At 43.9% G+C, this 17,610-nt stretch overlaps 1 protein-coding gene across 2 annotated transcripts in view; it reads right to left on the bottom strand.

The window, feature by feature from the left end:
* The window catches only part of WWTR1 (WW domain containing transcription regulator 1), a 123,605-nt gene that overhangs the window by 32,203 nt on the left and 73,792 nt on the right, over window positions 1-17,610 (bottom strand). For both annotated transcript variants that reach the window (XM_040349066.1, XM_040349067.1), the window contains exon 2: window positions 10,106-10,242. In XM_040349066.1, coding sequence (XP_040205000.1) covers window positions 10,106-10,242 — 137 coding nt within the window. The remainder of the gene's footprint in view (window positions 1-10,105; window positions 10,243-17,610) is intronic.

The raw sequence follows: 17,610 nt of genomic DNA, 5'->3' as shown, positions 1-17,610 counted from the left end.
AGGCAGATGTAAAAGACACACTGGATTCATTATTATACCCTTTTTTATGCAATAAGTACCTGACATCGACATTGTATCAGCATCTTGCAATCTCCTGTATAGCAGAGCTAAGACTGGGAAAGAGAGAGGCAGCACAAAAGTCAGTCCCTTCTATTGCATGTGCTAATAAAGAGCATGCTGACTGGAGGGGAAAGCAAAGTGATGAGCTCATCGGTGTGATACTTCTCATTTCAGTGTTCAGTCACAGGCTGGGAGAGGGACAGGACCTGTCCTTCACTGGCAGTCAAGTCTGTGCTAGATGGCAGTGCAGTATAAATCTCAGAACTCTACAGACAGAAATCTTAGTAGGTTACACTGCGCCCATATATGTATTTAATCGTGTATTCGGCTGTTTGCCTGGAGTTCACCTTTAAGACAACAATTTTGTATAGCTGGGTTTCTTCTGGATTATGTCTGTAAATTCTGACCTTCGAAACCATAAAGAACAGTTCAGTGGCAGCCCATTCATAAGGGGTGCATGGGCGCCGCCCCCCCCCCCTATCAATGCAGGGTGCCGGATTCCAATTTAAAGGCTCTAATAGGCTTCAAAATGGGGTGGGCTATATATGACCCTGGCACATTGATCTCCCTGCCAGCTGTGCACAATGACGAGCCGGTAAGGAGGGAGATCTTTCCCATCTTCCCACTAGCACACAGAGCAATAATGCTAATGTGAATGGGGCGATTAGGGTGTGCCCAGGCACATTCGGCACACCCTGTGTGCACGCCTATGGTGGCACAATTAGCAGTACAGCAGGAAATATTACTAAGATTTGTTCTTAGTTCTGAGTATAAATGTGTTATTACTTTGCTATAAATTAACAGTTTAAATGCTGGCAAAAGATTTTTCTGTGCATAGGATTAGAACACTTGTCAGTTTTTATTGTTGTCTGTATCCCCATTAGGGAGCTTCACTCTCTGTTTTTCCGGTTTACCATTATGATTGAAAGTGACAGTAAAGGAACATCCCAAATTTTGGGTTGAGTAATAGAGGGGAAATCGTCCAATGGGGACACTAGTTCTGGTGACCTGGGGGACCCCAAGGAATTCTCTTACATTGCAGGGATTTCCTCTCACTTACTGCTTTGGCTATGGCACAGGAAGTGAAAAAAAATCTCCCCAATGCGACACAGATGGCAAAAAAAAAATCTGACTGTATCCAAATAAAACATTTTTTTGCCTATAGTTCTAATTTAAGGTCTGGAACCCATGGTTGAACTATAATGGTCACTTGAACTTGTACAATTCCCTTATCTCAGCTAGGGTTGCACCTTGTCCCTTTAAAACCGAACACATATTAATTACACAGGTTCTGTGGCTGATTAATGTGGTAATTAAAAGAATTGTAAAGGAAAATTTTCACCTTAATGCATTCTATGCGAAGGTAAACCTGCGCATGCTCGATAAGCCTTCGAAACATGCGCGGTAGCATACAAGGCATAGTGTGGGGTGTAGCAAGATGGCACGACGGCATCGAATGTGACGAACGCCGGCTCATCGTAGTCGATGACGTCACCGCGTTCTTGCCATTCAAAAGAACAGTGTTTTTTTTTTAATGGCCGTCTGTATGCACGGCTTGCCAGGAATCCCGTCAGGAAAACCACCGTTTTTTTCCTGACGGGATTCCCGACCATGTGTACAGGGCTTCACCTATCTTTCTTCCCCCTTCACAATGCATTTTGTAATTAATTTAAAGAAAAATAAAAGGTGGAAGAGAGAGAGATTTCAAGGTAGGGTGAAGTCTGAGGGTGGTTCAACCCACTACCACCCATTAATAAAATATTAATTAGTACTGATTGCACTGACCTTTTAACTCGCTCTGCACAAAGCAACATACATTATAATCCAACAAGTGTCTGACTGTGTGCTATAATATATTAATGGGGAACTTCAGACAAATATTACAAAATCAGTCCAATTATGTCTTGACTATATATAAAAGTCATAAAATATTGCCTCATAAACCCTGCAGGGTCCGCTCACCTACCACACTGTGCCGTGCAAGCTTGTATGGTGATCTGCCCATACACTGGATGTAATGTAGCAAGCAAAGTCTAATCTAAATTGGCAACTTGTTTTGGAAAGGATGTTTTAAAAAGGTGGAAAACAAAAAAATGAGATTTTCCATCATCATTTAGTGATCTGTGAAGCCAACACGACATGTTATTTTATGATATCCTCTCAAAACAATAGGACATTCCCCTCCTCCTCACCACAGGATATGGAAAAGTCTGGAGCATGTGTTTATAACTTTCAGGAGCGATTACTGAAACTTCTCATTGTTTTGAGGTTTCCTGACTCTTTCATTTTCATGAAGGAGTGACAATTATAGGTCGAGATACATTTCATCTATTTTTTTTTGTGTTAAAATAAAAAAATTTAATAGTCAATTTTATAAAAAAAATGTAAACTCCAACGTAACATAACAGCCAAGTAAGTGAACATACTGAGCATGCATGGCCAGCTTAAAGACGGAAAGACCAACGAAAACTGACTCGCTTCCTAAATACTGTGGCCCAGATTCACGTAGGAGATACGACAGCGTATCTCCAGATACGCCGTCGTATCTCTGAGTGTGAGGCGTCGTATCTTGGCGCCTGATTCAAAGAATCAGGTACGCCAGAATTTGTCTAAGATACGACCAGCGTAAGTCTCCTATGCCGTCGTATCTTAATTGCATATTTACGCTGGCCGCTAGGGGCGTGTTCGCTGATTTATGCCTAGAATATGTAAATCAGCTAGATACGCCTATTCACGAACGTACGCCCGGCCGCCGCAGTACAGATACGCCGTTTACGTTAGGCTTTTTCCGGCGTAAAGTTACCCCTGTTATATGAGGCGCAGCCAATGTTAAGTATGGACGTCGGGCCAGCGTCGAATTTTCCGTCGATTACGTTGTTTGCGTAACTCGTTCGCGAATAGGGCTGTGCGTCATTTACGTTCATGTCAAAAGCATTGGCTTTTTGCGGGTTAATTTGGAGCATGCGCACTGGGATACTTTCACGGACGGCGCATGCACCATTCGTAAAAAGCTAAATTTACTGCAGCGTCACAGATGGTGCCATTGCTGACAATACAGTCAGTTTTAAAAATCAATGCAGTACTTACCGTTTTAGAGATAGATGTTCTCCGCATCTTCCGGGTATGGGACTGGGCATTTCTATTTGATTGACAGCTCTTTTCCGACCATCGCATACAGCGCGCCACGAGTTCCCGAAAGTAGCCGAACGTCGGTGCGCAGGCGCCGTATAGAGCCGCACCAACGTTCGGCTTCTTTCGGCAACTGGTGACGCGCTGTATGCGTCCGACGGAAGGCTGTCAATCAAATAGGAACGCCCAGTCCCGAAGACCATACCCGGAAGACACGGAGAACATCTAGCTCTAAAACGGTAAGTACTGCATTGATTTTTTTAAAAACACCCGATTCTGCTTAGTAAAATTAGCCTCAATCTAATGTTAAAAAAAAAATTTCGGGTGAACCCCCGTTTTAGCTGGCGATTGCGCCGTCATGAAATCCTGTACGCAAATAAAATTTAGATCAATTTTTTCCACAAATAGAGTTTTCTCTACTGAAAGCATTCAAAATATATTTATATTTCTTGACATTACTTGGTGTAATGTTAACTTTCAAAGTCCTACTTCTTAAAGGGGGTTCTTTATTTTTATAGGACCGAAAATATTGGTACTCGCCAGTAAAAAATATTGGAACTCGCCAGTAAAAAATATTGGTACTCACCAGTAAATAATATTGGTACTCGCCAGTAAAACATATTGGTACTCACCAGTAAAAAATATTGGAACTCGCCAGTAAAACATATTGGTACTCACCAGTAAATAATATTGGTACTCGCCAGTAAATAATATTGGTACTCGCCAGTAAATAATATTGGTACTCGCCAGTAAATAATATTGTAACTCGCCAGTAAAAAATATTGTAACTCACCAGTAAAAAACGGTATCGATGCAACCCTAGTTGTCACCCTAGACTGCTTACTCCTGATTAGGACTACAGAATGCCAACCTCTTCTCATCTCCATAAACATGGGGGGGGGGACTCTTTCTGCCAATGTTGACCTAGGAGTGATGGCAGCTGTACGCCAGATTCTTCTTATCCTAAGTCAACAAGTAAGAGTTCCGACATATCACATTACTACACAGCCACATTTCTAAGAAGACATGAGTGAGTCTAGTACTTCATCCATTGCTTTGGAAGCCCCCAATGGTATCAGAGCACATTGCACGTTGACTCATGATAGTTTTCCAGAATTAACATTATCTAATTTCGAACAGATGGAACTTGAAATAAACACTCTGTGTTTTGGAAAAAAAAAAAAAAAAACGTCACGAGCGACTTGCACTAAAAACAAGCAAACAAATGGAAAGAAAGCAGGTCTTGCGGCTCGGGGTAAACCATTTGAAGATTAAGCCATATCTCCCCTGAGGTTTTTATTTGCTCACAGTCATGTTAGGATGTGGTGTTGCTTAGTCACTTTTTATCAAAATAATATGAAAGTGTTTAGAAGTGCTTTTGTATACTCAAACAAAGCCAAAATATGGTGCAAGCCAGGGGAGCAGAATGTACGAAGAGCACTACATTTTCCATGTTAGAAGGATTTTTCAGCAAGAAAAACATATGTTCTTGATTAAATGTAGAAATGGACCAATCCGTGTCGGACACTGAGAGTTCCGAGCCAAGGGATGGCAGGCCTTCAAAAGAAAGATAGATTTTAATTCCGAGACTAAGAAGAGAAAGAGAGGGATAGACAAAGGTGTAGTCTGCCATTTCTTTCAAGATGGAACAGTTCAAAGTGGGCTCTGGAGTGGCAGCCAAGAAAGCAGTTTAACTTGCTCTGCTTTTTTCATTACTTTCTTGAAAAGTCTACTAGAATGTTGGCGCGGTGTGCTTTGGCCCTCTCGCAACAAGGAATTTAGACGTGGTTAAGTATGTGACATTTGACTATTGGAAACCTACAAACAAGAGCAGGCCATAGACACCAGTTTTTTTTTTTTACGATGGTCTGGAGCTAGAAGTCTGTTCTATCTCACAATGCCTTTGGACAACACATAGGACTACAGCTCATAAATGTGCCTTGGATTGCCCACCCTAAAGTTTAAATTCTACTTTAGGATAAATACTAAAGACAATATTGTAAATTCAATGTATTACTCATTTTGTGACATTAGATCTATACTGTCACAGTGCGTGAAATGTTCACATTTTACCTGTTGCCTTGGAGGAAATACACCAATAGGTAGATTCAGTAAGAGTTAGGCCGACTTATCAGTAGATAAGCCGACCTAACTCAGAATCTACGCGACCTATGTTTAAGCGTATGCTCAAACAGAGATACGCTTAAACATATCTAAGATAGGATGGCTTGCACCGTCCTATCTTAGATTGCAATATTTTGGATGGCCGCTAGGTGGCGCTTCCATTGCGGTCGGCGTAGAATATGTAAATGATTAGATACGCCGATTCACGAACGTACGCCCGGCCGACGCAGTACTTTTATGCCGTTTACGTAAGAGATAGGCCGCGTAAAGTTAGAGCTAGGCCCTATTGGAATAGTAATGTCAAGTATGGCCGCCGTTCCCGCTTCGAAATTCAAATTTTTTACGTAGTTTGCGTAAGTCGTCCGTGAATCGGGATTTACGTTGTTTACGTCCACGTCAAAATCAATAGGCTCGTGCGGCGTACTTAGCCGCAATGCACACTGGGAAATGTAGGCGCCCGGCGCATGCGCAGTTAAGGAAAACGTGAAAAACGTAAGGTCAAGCACAATTAGCATACAACACGCCCCCCTAACACACATTTGAATTAGGCGGCCTTACGCCCACCGATTTAGGCTACGCCGCCGTAACTTAGCAGGTAAGTACATTGTGAATCATTTACTTGCCTAGCTAACTTACGGCGGCGTAGCTTAAATGCCTTAAGCTACGCCGCCGCAAAGTTGCGGCCATGTACTTGAATCTAGCTATATATGTGCAACTGACCACAGCAAACAATGGCCTTTTCTTTAAACACAAGTGATGCTTTAAGGGTTTGCATTAAAAGACAAGCAAGTTATTCAATACTGTTAAGTTATTGATTTTGTTGTTTTTCCTTACAGCAGGGATGGACAAATTCTATTTGCCAAGTCATCATGGTGACTGGAAAAATGCCCATAGCATCCTGGCCATTAGCTCCTTCTGCCACTACTGCTCAGAAGAGTGACTGCTGCACACATAGGAAATGAGATACATCTTCCACTTTGCTCTTTGTCACGTCATTTATGGTAAAAGGGCTCTATGCATTGAGATACAAAGCCTTCTGTGTGCAGAAGCCCCCCTCAGCCCCCCTACCTGAGGTCCCTCTCAGTCCAGCAATGTCCACGAGTGTCTCAGCCGTCCGAGATTCTCCTTCCTGATTGGCTGAGACACAGCAATGTCGCCATTGGCTCCCGCTGCTGTCAATCAAAGTCAGTGAGCAAATCAGGGGAGGGGGCGGGGACAGGTCAGGGCTCTGTGCCTGGATGGACACAGGGAGCTTGGGTGCCCCCATTGCAAGCTGCTTGCTGTGGGGTTACTGAACAGGAGGGAGGGGCCAAGATCACAGAAGTGGGACCCGAGAGGAGGAGGATCCAGGCTGCACTGTGCAAATCATCTGCAATAGAGCAGGTAAGTATAACTTGTCCATAATTTTTATAGGAAAAAAAACAAAAAAAACAATCACTTTAACTTCCCACTTTGTGATTAATGATTACCACTATGCCTAGGGCCCCATTCACACTTCAATTGAGCATCTACGGTCGTTTTTCAGTCATTTGTTTTGTTTTTTTGAGCATTTATACAGGAGTTTTTAGAATTGAGAAATCTTAAAATTATATATAGATTTCAGAGGCGCTGAGTCTCAATTTCTATATAATAAAATACATAAAAGTGAAAAAAACAAACAGTCCCACTGGAAAATGAAGTGTGATAAAAGTAGGCGTCACAAAAAGTCCCACATGCAATTCAATCTCTTTTTTCGCTTTTATGCATTTTATTATATGAACAAATTGAGGCACTAGTAAGCTAGTAACTAGCTTTCCAAAACCTGAATTGCATGTAAAAACGCCTGTATTAAATCTCTTATATCACTGCGTAAACGCAAATAAATGTGTCATTATCTACATACACCTAACAATGTAACAATGTGTTAACAAACAGTTTTATGGTGTTCCTGCAGCCTCTTTATTACATTCTAATACATTGAGAAATCTTAAAATTATATATATATAGATTTCAGAGGCGCTGAGTGCCTTAATTTCTTCATATAATAAAATGCATAAAAAGTAAAAAAACAAACAGTCCCACTGGAAAACAAAGTGTGATAAAAGTAGGTGTCACAAAAAGTCCCACGTGCAACTCAATGTCTTCGTAAATCACCAATTAAAGTGCTCCACCGAACCCCTTTGTGTGTCAAACTCACCAGAGGGATTCGCCTCACACGAATGTTCAGCAAAGAGATTGAATTGCGTGTGGGACTTTTTGTGACACCTACTTTTATCCAGGGGAGTGCTGGGTCGGGGGGCAGGGTGGCAATTGCCTCCCAGACCACTCTAACTTATGTTCAAAATGGCCAGCAGTCTCTGCCCTCTACCATTTTATTTTTTATTATGCACTAGGAAGTCGGGCCGGGGCACGGCCACAGTGGTTGACCACTAGCTGTTGCATTACGGGAGTTGTCGTCCACGCTCAAGCTCCTGGTGGATGGAAAACAGAGACGCGCAGAGGTAACTTCAACTCCCTGGGACCGGATTCTTGGAAGCAGGCAGAGGCAGTGTGTGCCAGGGAGTTGGGACACAGGGCTGCAGGGCTGGGCGCTGGGTGCAACTTGACCCCAGGACCAGGAGCATTACCCCCCAGGAGACCGTGCAAGGACCTGCTGAGCTGAGATCACTGAGGTGAGAGACCCTGACATGCCTAGCTGACCCCCTACCCCCCATACACCCCATGTAGCCTGCCCCAGTGATCAGGCTGCATTGATGGGCACTGGAGTTGGCTGCACTGATGGGCGGTTCAATAGGCCACTTGTCTGGACTTGCCCCCCAGGCCTAAGGCTGCCAGCACTCCCCTGCTTTTATCACACTTCTTTTTCCAGTGGGACTGTTTGTTGTTTCACTTTTATGCATTTTATTATATGAACAAATTGAGGCACTCAGCGCCTCTGAAATCTATATATATATATATCATTTTAAGATTTCTCAATGTATTAGAATGTAATAAAGAGGCTGCAGGAACACCATAAAACTGTTTGTTAACACATTGTTACATTGTTAGGTGTATGTAGGTAATGACACATTTATTTGCGTTTACACAGTGATATAAGAGATTTAATACAGGCGTTTTTACGTGCAATTCAGGTTTTGGAAAGCTAGTTACTAGACAAGCAATCCAATTGAAGTATGTTGGGGCCAAAACAAGTAGCTGTGCCCCAAAGCAAGAAGCTTGTGTACATTTAAACACAATGAGCTTCAACTGGTGAAGCTTCAAATCACGGTTCAAATTACTCAGGTGTGAATGGGGCTTTGCAATGGCTAGGCATAATGGCAATCAATAAACACTTTACCACCAATGATGACTTTGGAGATTACTCCTACCACCATAGAGAACTATTGAGGGTGGGGGAGAACTGTAAATGTGTGGAAAGGCATGGTTAACGAGAAACGTATATGTGACTGTTGTCCTCGGAGAGGCATGGACTGTATGACTGCTAATGGGAGGAGAAACAGGGCAACTGCACACAGGGGGCTGCTTAAAGGGGTTGTAAAGGATTTTTTTTTCCTAAATAGCTTCCATTACCTTAGTGCAGTCCTCCTTCACTTACCTCATCCTTCGATTTTGCTTTTAAATGTCCTTATTTCTTCTAAGAAATCCTCACTTCCTGTTCTTCTGTCTGTAACTCCACACAGTAATGCAAGGCTTTCTCCCTGGTGTGGAGAAAGCCTCTTGAGGGGGGAGGGATGAGCAGGAGGGTCAGGACGCTCTCTACTTTGCAGATAGAGAAAGGAGCTGTGTGTTAGTGGGCATCCTGACATTCCTGCTCACCCCCTCCCCCTCAAGAGGCTTTCTCCACACCAGGAAGAAAGCCTCGCATTACGGTGGTGAGTTACAGACAGAAGAACAGGAAGTGAGGATTTCTCAGAAGAAATAAGGACATTTAAAAGCAAAATGGAAGGATGAGGTAAGTGAAGGAGGACTGCACTAAGGTAAAGGAAGCCATTTAGGGAAAAAATGTTTTCCTTTACAACGCCTTTAAGCAACCCCCTGTGTGCAGTTGCCCTGTTTCTCCTCCCCATTAGCAGTCATACAGTCCATGCCTCTCCGAGGACAACAGTCACATATATATATAATTCACTGCACATAGGACTTCACTGCACTTGTTTGCTTTCTAAAAATGCAAAAGATGGGGTCATTTTTATAACCCATTTTAGGTAATGTAACCCACCAAATAATATCGATGACATACAGTTATGCTTAACAGAACTAGATGTACAACTGTTGCCATACCTGAAGGGTGAAATAGGCTGTTTTGGCAATTTAAAGGGGTTGTAAAGGTTTGTTTTTTATTTTCTAAATCGGTTTCTTTAAGCTTCCCTTCCTTCCGATTTCCCTTCTAAATGTTTTTTCTCTGAATTTCTCACTTCCTGTTTCTCCTCAGTAAGCTGGTCCCCATCATCCAAGCCGTTCTGGCTGGGGGATAGTTAGCTAGAACAGCTTACTGAGGAGCAACAGGAAGTGAGAAATTCAGTAAACAAAGAGAAAAAAACATTTAGAAGGGAAATCTAAGGAAAAGGTAAGTGAACCAACAATGCACGAGCTTAAAGGAACCTATTTATAAAATAAAAAACAAAGCTTTACAACCCCTTTAAGAGTCAGCTATCAGAAGTCACAGAAGGGAGTCAAGCCATTATTGTATAAAAAAAGAAAAAAACTACAAAAAGATTGATTGTAGAACCTGTAAGAAGTTGCCTCGTGGAAGGTTTGTACCTACTAAATAATTGTTCTGGTCAATAAAGAAGTAGATCACGTGAAGAAGACATACCAAGGTTGGGTTGGGACATCGCCAGTGATCTCTGGCTTATTGGGGTGGAGGTGGTAACAGGAAGGTGGTTCATATGTGCCATTGGTTGCGTCATGGTCTTCCGGGGGTCTTGCCATGTTGTAATTTTTTCCATATGACTGTAAGAAAAACAAATTGGCTTAATATCAACATTTGGCCAAGAATCATAGCATATCTACAAGTACAATAATGTCAAGAGATCCTAGGTCAGTGATGGCGAACTGATGTTTTGGAACTATATTTCCCATGATACTCAACCACACTGCAGAGTGCATGAGCATCATGGGAAATGTAGTTCCAAAACATCTGGGGTACCAAGGTTCGCCCTCACTGTCCAGGGCTATTATTGCAGTACTGCAATGTTAAATATTGCTCATCATTCCTTCAGTCAGTGTATTGTGATATAAATGCTGGGAGCACTATTTGTATAGAGATTAGTTGGAGCTCTTCTCATTAAACTTATCATTCCCATGAAGGAATTCCCATGAAGGAATATAAAGGTGAAAAGATGACCCATTTCCACCCATGAATACAGAAGGATAGGAGACAGTTGGCTGTTCCCAGTAACATTTTCCAGGCTTGTCCACTACAATATATAAAGCAGATGAGTGGAATGGTCTGAGCTAGCATGATAATAATTTACACAAAAAAAAAAACATCTAAAATGTTCTAGTACAGGAAACAATAAATATTAACAGAAACTATTACAGTACAGTGCTCATACATTTCAATCCAAGTATATGATTATCCAAAACAATTGTATGAATATTCGATCATTTCCAAATGCCCTGTACTGTCCTCAGTCTTCCGAATTGAGTGAGGGTGGCCATCATTCAACCCGCCAAAATAAGGGGGGTTGAATTCTGCGGGGGTTCTGGAGAGGGAGGAACCGAGTACTGAAGCCAGAGTTTTTTTTTTACTTTGTTTTGTTTTTTAAACCTTCTGGGGGAACCGTTTTTCATGACGAGAAAAATGCATTTTTTAAATTGGGCATAAAAAACGATTGTGTGTAGGCTCCAGAGCATTTTTCGCAATGTTAAAAATGGGCATTAAAAATTTAGAACCTGCTCCATTTTTCTTGACGTTTTTCACGTCGTGAAAAAAATGGTCGTGTGTAGGCTTTAACGACAGGGAAAAAACGTGCATGCTCAAAAGCAAGTTATTAGAAGGGAAATTTGCATAATCAAGCCCAAAGGGTGGCACCATTGGAATGGAACTTCCCCTTTATAGTGCCGTCATACGTGTTGTACGTCACTGCGCTTTGCTCAAGCATTTTTTTTTTTCACGATCGTGTGTATGCAAGGCAGGCTTGACAAGAATCAGGCAGAGAAAAAAACGTTGACATTAAAAACGGTCGTGTGTAAGCGGCATTAGGCCACTATCAGACTTGGGATAGTCGGGTTGAAGACAAGGAAAACATGGGCACACTATAGTGTCTGCTACAAGTGGGGGGTGTTCTGTAGCCCAAATCAGGAGAGCAGCCTAGGGTTACAACGCTGCTCCTCCATAGATACAGCGGAATAGTGAGTGATGTCATTCATGACAGGAAGTGTGTTACTGGAAGGATCACCAAAATAAAACATAGGGGAAAAACACAACTGAAGCCCTATACACACTATCAGTTTTCCTGCAGGTTTTCTCTTCAGGTTTACCAAAACCATCTAATATGAGGTCAAACCTTAAGAGTTTCAATTTGTATGCAATCAGGCAGGCCCTTGCACTACATGGTTTTGGTAAACCTGAAGAGAAAAACCTGCAGGAAAACTGATAGGCCTCGTACACGACCGTGTTTCTCGGCAAAAACCAGCAAGAAACTTGCTGGGAGATTTTTTTTGCCGAGGAAACCGGTCGCGTGTACATTTTCGTCGAGGAAACTGTCGAGAAACTTGACGAGCCAAAAAGAGAGCAAGTTCTCTATTTCCTCGACGGGAATGGAGAAACTTGCCTTGTAGAGTTCCTCGACAGCCTAACAAGGAACTCGATGAGGAAAACGATGTGTTTTGCCCGTCGAGTTCCTCGGTCGTGTGTACGAGGCTATAGTGTGTATGGGGCTTAAGGCTGGCCACACATTATACAGTCTTCTGTACAAATTTCCTTTTAGATGTACAAAAACCATATAATATGGGGTCAAACCTAAACACATGCAATTTGTACGCAGAATCAGGCAGGCCCCTGCACTACATAGTTGAAGGGAAATCTAAAGGAAATTGCATAGGAAAATTGTATAATGTATGGCCAGCTTTAGTATCTGGGAACAACACACAGGCACCTAAAATAAGCCAGAAATTAGTTTGACTATACATTTGTTCAAGTTTTCAGTAAGGCTTTTGTTTTTTACTCCGCTTTTCTGATTTTGTTTGTGGTATACAAATCACTGTGCTTTGTACAGACGTCCCCTGAAAGGGAGAAAAATGCAGTCTGTAATAGTCCTGGTCTTTTGTTATGCAAACAAGTCCCAATGACACATAAGAGTAGGTAGGAGTCAGACGCAGTCAGTGTAATGGCCACTGGTGCCAGGATAGAAGCTTCCTCACTGAAAGGAAAGACAAGATCTTATGACTCAGTCACATCAAAGCATGACCACCCTCTGGGTAAAGGCAGGGAAGGATATGTCACAAAAATCCTACTTGTGAAGGTTTGACTCATTTATTGCACTCTTGTGAGTGACGGCTCCCATAGTGCCAGATTCCCCACTTACACACCCACTCAGTGCAGCAGATGCACAAGCATGACCGGGGAAACCTATTTACACTCTGACTGAGTGATGTGTCACCCTAACGCCAGGAATTAAAGCAGGATCATATAGTGGGCCATCATCTCATTTTCTTATAGATGTGTAGAGTAATGTCTAGTACACATGATGAGAAAATCAATTCCAAAACTGTATTTTTCATCCGATCGTACGATAATCTGATCGTTACATAGTAGGTGAGGTTGAAAAAAGACACACTATTCACATTATGGCTGCTGTGTCTTTACACTGGATCAAGTCACCGCAAGGGTACATAGAAAACAATTCTTTTCTGTGGGCCATATTCTCAGTAGAGTTACGATGGAGTATCTCAGGAAACTCCGTCGTATCTCTCTTTTTGACCCGCGTATCTATGCGAGTGATTCCTAGAATCATTTTCGCATAGATACGCTGAAGATCCGACATGTGTAAGTCACTTACACTGTTAAATCTTAAATGTAAATGTGGAGCTGCGGTGGCTCAACGCGATTGGCACTGCGCTGACAAGCCATTCACCTCTGTAGCTAGGGGTTCGGATCCCGGTCTCGGCTACATGTGAATTGAGTTTGGTGGTCTCAGCCCGGCTCCCGGTGGGTGTGCTATGTGAGGTAAGCCTGCGCTTAGTACGCCCACCCCCCTCCCACAAAAACCACCACACTTACACGCACTCGAAATTGGGTTAACATCACGCACTTTGACCATGCGGTCTCTAAAAAGAGAGGCGAAGGACTAACGGGCCTGGTTGAGCGGGCTAATCCTCTCACTCCCTTATAGGGAGTCCCTCTGCCCCGTTGGGCTTCAAAGCGGAGCAGGTAGGGCGGGCTGTGTGGGAGGACCCCCTCACACACCTGCCATTGCCACCCGGGGCATGGAGAAAGGTGGCAGATTGCCTCTGGGGGAGGCCTGCCTACTCCCAACTCCTGCAGTCCGGCTCCTCTCTCGAGTACACGCACAAAATACACTTTAAAAAAAAAAAAACGTAATTTGCCGCTGGCCGCTAGGTGGCGTTTACGTTCAGGTCTCATTTGTTTATGCAAATGAGCCTGATACGCCGATTCCCGAACGAAATCGCGTTGCGTAACCGTCGCTTAGGTCGTTTGCGTAAGCGTAAGGTTACCCCTGCTATATGAGGGGTAACCTTACGCCAGTCCCACGTATGCCATCGGGTCCGCGTCGTCTTTTCCCATCGGGTACGTCGTTTTCCTAAGTCGTTCTTGTCGCACACATCGGCGTCATTGACGTTTTCCACCGAGAACTGGAGCATGCGCACTGGGCTATTTTTAGCCCGGCGCATGCGCAGTTCGATCGAAACGGGGGCGCGCTTAATTTAAATATAAGCCGCCCCCTTTGAAATACGCGGGGATACGCCGGGCCTTTTACACTACGCCTCCGCAAACTACGGAGCAAGTGCTTGAGGAATACGGCACTTGCTCCAGTAAATTGCGGCGGCGTAGTGTAAATAGCTTACGCGAGGCCGCCGCAGAATATTGGAGAATCTGGCCATGTGTGCCCAATTCATACCACAACACTGGAAAATTATAGAAAATACTGTATGAGGTGGCTTTTATCCACAAAAAGCGCTCAGATTGAATTGCATTAATCTAACGGTAATCTGACCACGAGGGGATTAAAGGAGTTGTAAAGGAAAACATTTTTTTGCCTAAAATGAATGTCTGCAAGGTAGACAGACAGAATAGTGTAATGATTCTGTTAAAAAACGAGTAAATACCTATTATATTCCTTCATCTATATCACCTCCGGCGTTCTAGTTTCTGTTCTCTCATTCACTTCCTGGTTTGCATCGCTCGTTCATGTAAGAACTACATTTCCCAGTATGAATTGCGGCACGCCCAGTAATTCACACCTCCTTGAATTCTCTAACACGTAGACATCCTGCCACACAGATGTAGTTCCCAGGAGGGAGTGAGCACGTTACTGAAAACCGTAGTAAAGCCTCCCTTCAGGGTGGTCAGTAACAATCAGACAAGCAGGAAGTGAACAGAACAGAGAAGAAATAGAGCAACTTCTGAGCAAAAACGAACAATGAGGAAGTGAAAAGAGGAATGTCTGCAGGTAAAGGATGCTTATTATGAAAAAAAAAAAATTCCTTTACAACCCCTTTAAAGCCCCATTCACACCTGCCAGAAGCGCTTCAATACTTGAAAACTGACTTACGTTTTACTCTGCGGGGCTCATTGAGGGATGTGAGTGATGTGCCCACCAAAGAAGTTCAGGAGCCTTTTTGGGGCAGGAGAGGGCTTTTATTTGCCCCATAGGCTGTAACTGAAGCGCCTAAGAATTGCACATAACAAATTTTTGTTACATTTTTCAAGCCATCTTCTCCTACTCTCAATGTTCAAATGTGAATCTAACCTAACAGCAGAGGGGAAACAAGATCTTCTGTGTCCGGGGTATGATAAAAGTCAATGGATTTACAGAATCTGATGCACCCAACCACTGCAAGCAATGACCAGGCATTTGATCATTATGGAATTGCTTGTTTAGATTATATATGGTGTGAAGAGGTTTTTATGTATTATTTGAGCTTATGATACATGGTACGAATTTCGGTTGAGTCGGATTAAATTTAAGCTGTGGGTGTGGGTTGGACGTGTAGTCAGGTTGCCTAATGTGTGTATTTAGTTAGGACCTGGCTGCCCAGTTAGGGAGGGAAGATGTTAATGCTTGTGCCAGCTTCTTATGTGTTTGTGGGTTTTCCTTGTGTGCGATATAAAGGGAAGAGGCCTGGGTCCTGAAGGGGAGGAACTAGAACAATGGGGGATCTAGAACAAGGGAGGACCAGGGATGCATGTACGAGGACGAGAAGCCGTCGTAGGTGGAAGTGGCCGTGAGCCATGCTAATGAGGCGTGACCCCATGCAAATGATGGGCCGACTGCCATACAAGTACTTAAAATGAACGGCGCATGCACCGTCTCGTGGATGTATCCCAGTGCGCATGCTCAGAATCACGTCGGAACTACTCCCTAAGATACGACGGATCACTGCCTAAGACGTGAACGTAACCTACGCCCAGCCCTATTCACGTACTACGTAAACAATGTAAAATACGACGGCTGTGTTCCCTGGTCCATACCTTAGAATGAGTTGCGCCTCATATATGGGGAATAACTTTACGCCGGATGTACGACTTACGCAAACCGCGTATATTATGCGCTGGGCGCAAGTACGTTCGTGAATCGACATATCTCCCTTATTTCCATATTTGAATAGGAAATCAATGGGAGCGCCACTTGTGGCCAGCGTAAATATGCGCCCACGATACGCCAGCGTAGGAAAGTTACGTCGGTCGGATGAAGCCTATTTTCAGGCGTATCTTGGTTTCAGAGTCCAGCGCATAGATCCGACGGCGCATATTTACACTTATGCTGCGTATCTCGAGATAGGTCGGCGTAAGTGCTTTGTGAATCCGGGCCATTCAGTATATTGTACATTCACATCAGTCCCTGCCCTCAAGGAGCTTGCGTCAAGAAGCTTGGTGGTTAGCTTGGAACGCCGAACCATCGGAATGCTCCTGAGGACATGGACTCCTTTGATCGAGTTTTCTCCAGTTTGGACTGTTCTCTAAGAGACATCACCCGTACAGGTAACCTAGGGCAGCCACAGTTGGTTTTAGTTAGGGAAAGGACGTTACCGCATTTTATACATGTTCTGCCAAACGTTCAGTAAAGTTCTTTCTACTACTTAAAGCTTGGTCTGATGTTACTCAAGGGGTGCATGTGGGGTACTGGCGGCTCCCTAGGGAACCAGAGTCTGAAATAGCACATTGGGGTCTGTGAAACATCACTGCAACGCAAGGTTGGTCTGAGGCCCCGTGCACACGAGAGGATATCCGCTGGAAACGGTCCGCCGGACCGTTTCCAGCGGATAAATCCTCTGGCGGATTTGGATCTGATGGCTGTACACACCATCAGATCGAAATCCGCGCGGAAAACATCCGCGGTGACGTGTCGCGCCGTCGCCGCGACGATGACGCGGCGACGTGCGCGACGCTGGAAGGTAAAGACTTCCACGCATGCGTCGAATCATTACGACGCATGTGAGGGAGGGGAGCGGACGGATTGATCCGGTGCGTCTGTACAGACGACCGGATCAATCCGCTGGACAGGATTCAAGCGGATAGATTTCTTAGCATGCTAAGAAATTTTTATCCGCTTGAAATCCGTCGGCTGGATTTATTTCCGCCGATAAATGTCCGCTCGGACGTACACACGACCGGATCTATCCGCTGGAACTGATCTGCGGATAAATCCCAGCGGCTAGATCCGGTCGTGTGTACAAGGCCTGAGAGGAGCAGAAGATGCTGTGGGTAACCACAGGAGGAAACTGACACCAATCGTTGGCGTGGTACCTGGTTAGGTGACAGGTTCTCTGGTAGTGAGAGGGTTCGGTGTCCGGCTACCTCCTTAGCTGTCCGTTTCCCTTGGTCACTAGGAGTGGATTAGCGTTACGGAGATCTAATACCTGGTCACTTAATATGGAAAGGAAAGGGTTAAGTAGAGCATGCATGAGGTCAGCGCTTTGCTCAATGGGTCCCCGTTCTGTTACTGGGAGTGAGGTAACAGAGGTGGAGTGGGCATTGGCACTGCATTTCCCTCCTAATGCAACACATACACCTGTATAAGTGTGTAGGGCGAATGACACAATTTCTGGAGCAACTCTGCATGCAACACTACACACAAGTGGCTCATCTCTGAGTTGGGGGACTGCCTTAATGTTTGAATCTTCACATGACCG

The sequence above is a fragment of the Rana temporaria genome, chromosome 4 (assembly GCF_905171775.1).
Source record: "Rana temporaria chromosome 4, aRanTem1.1, whole genome shotgun sequence".
NCBI lineage: Eukaryota > Metazoa > Chordata > Amphibia > Anura > Ranidae > Rana > Rana temporaria.
This window is presented reverse-complemented; position numbering and strand designations above follow the sequence as displayed.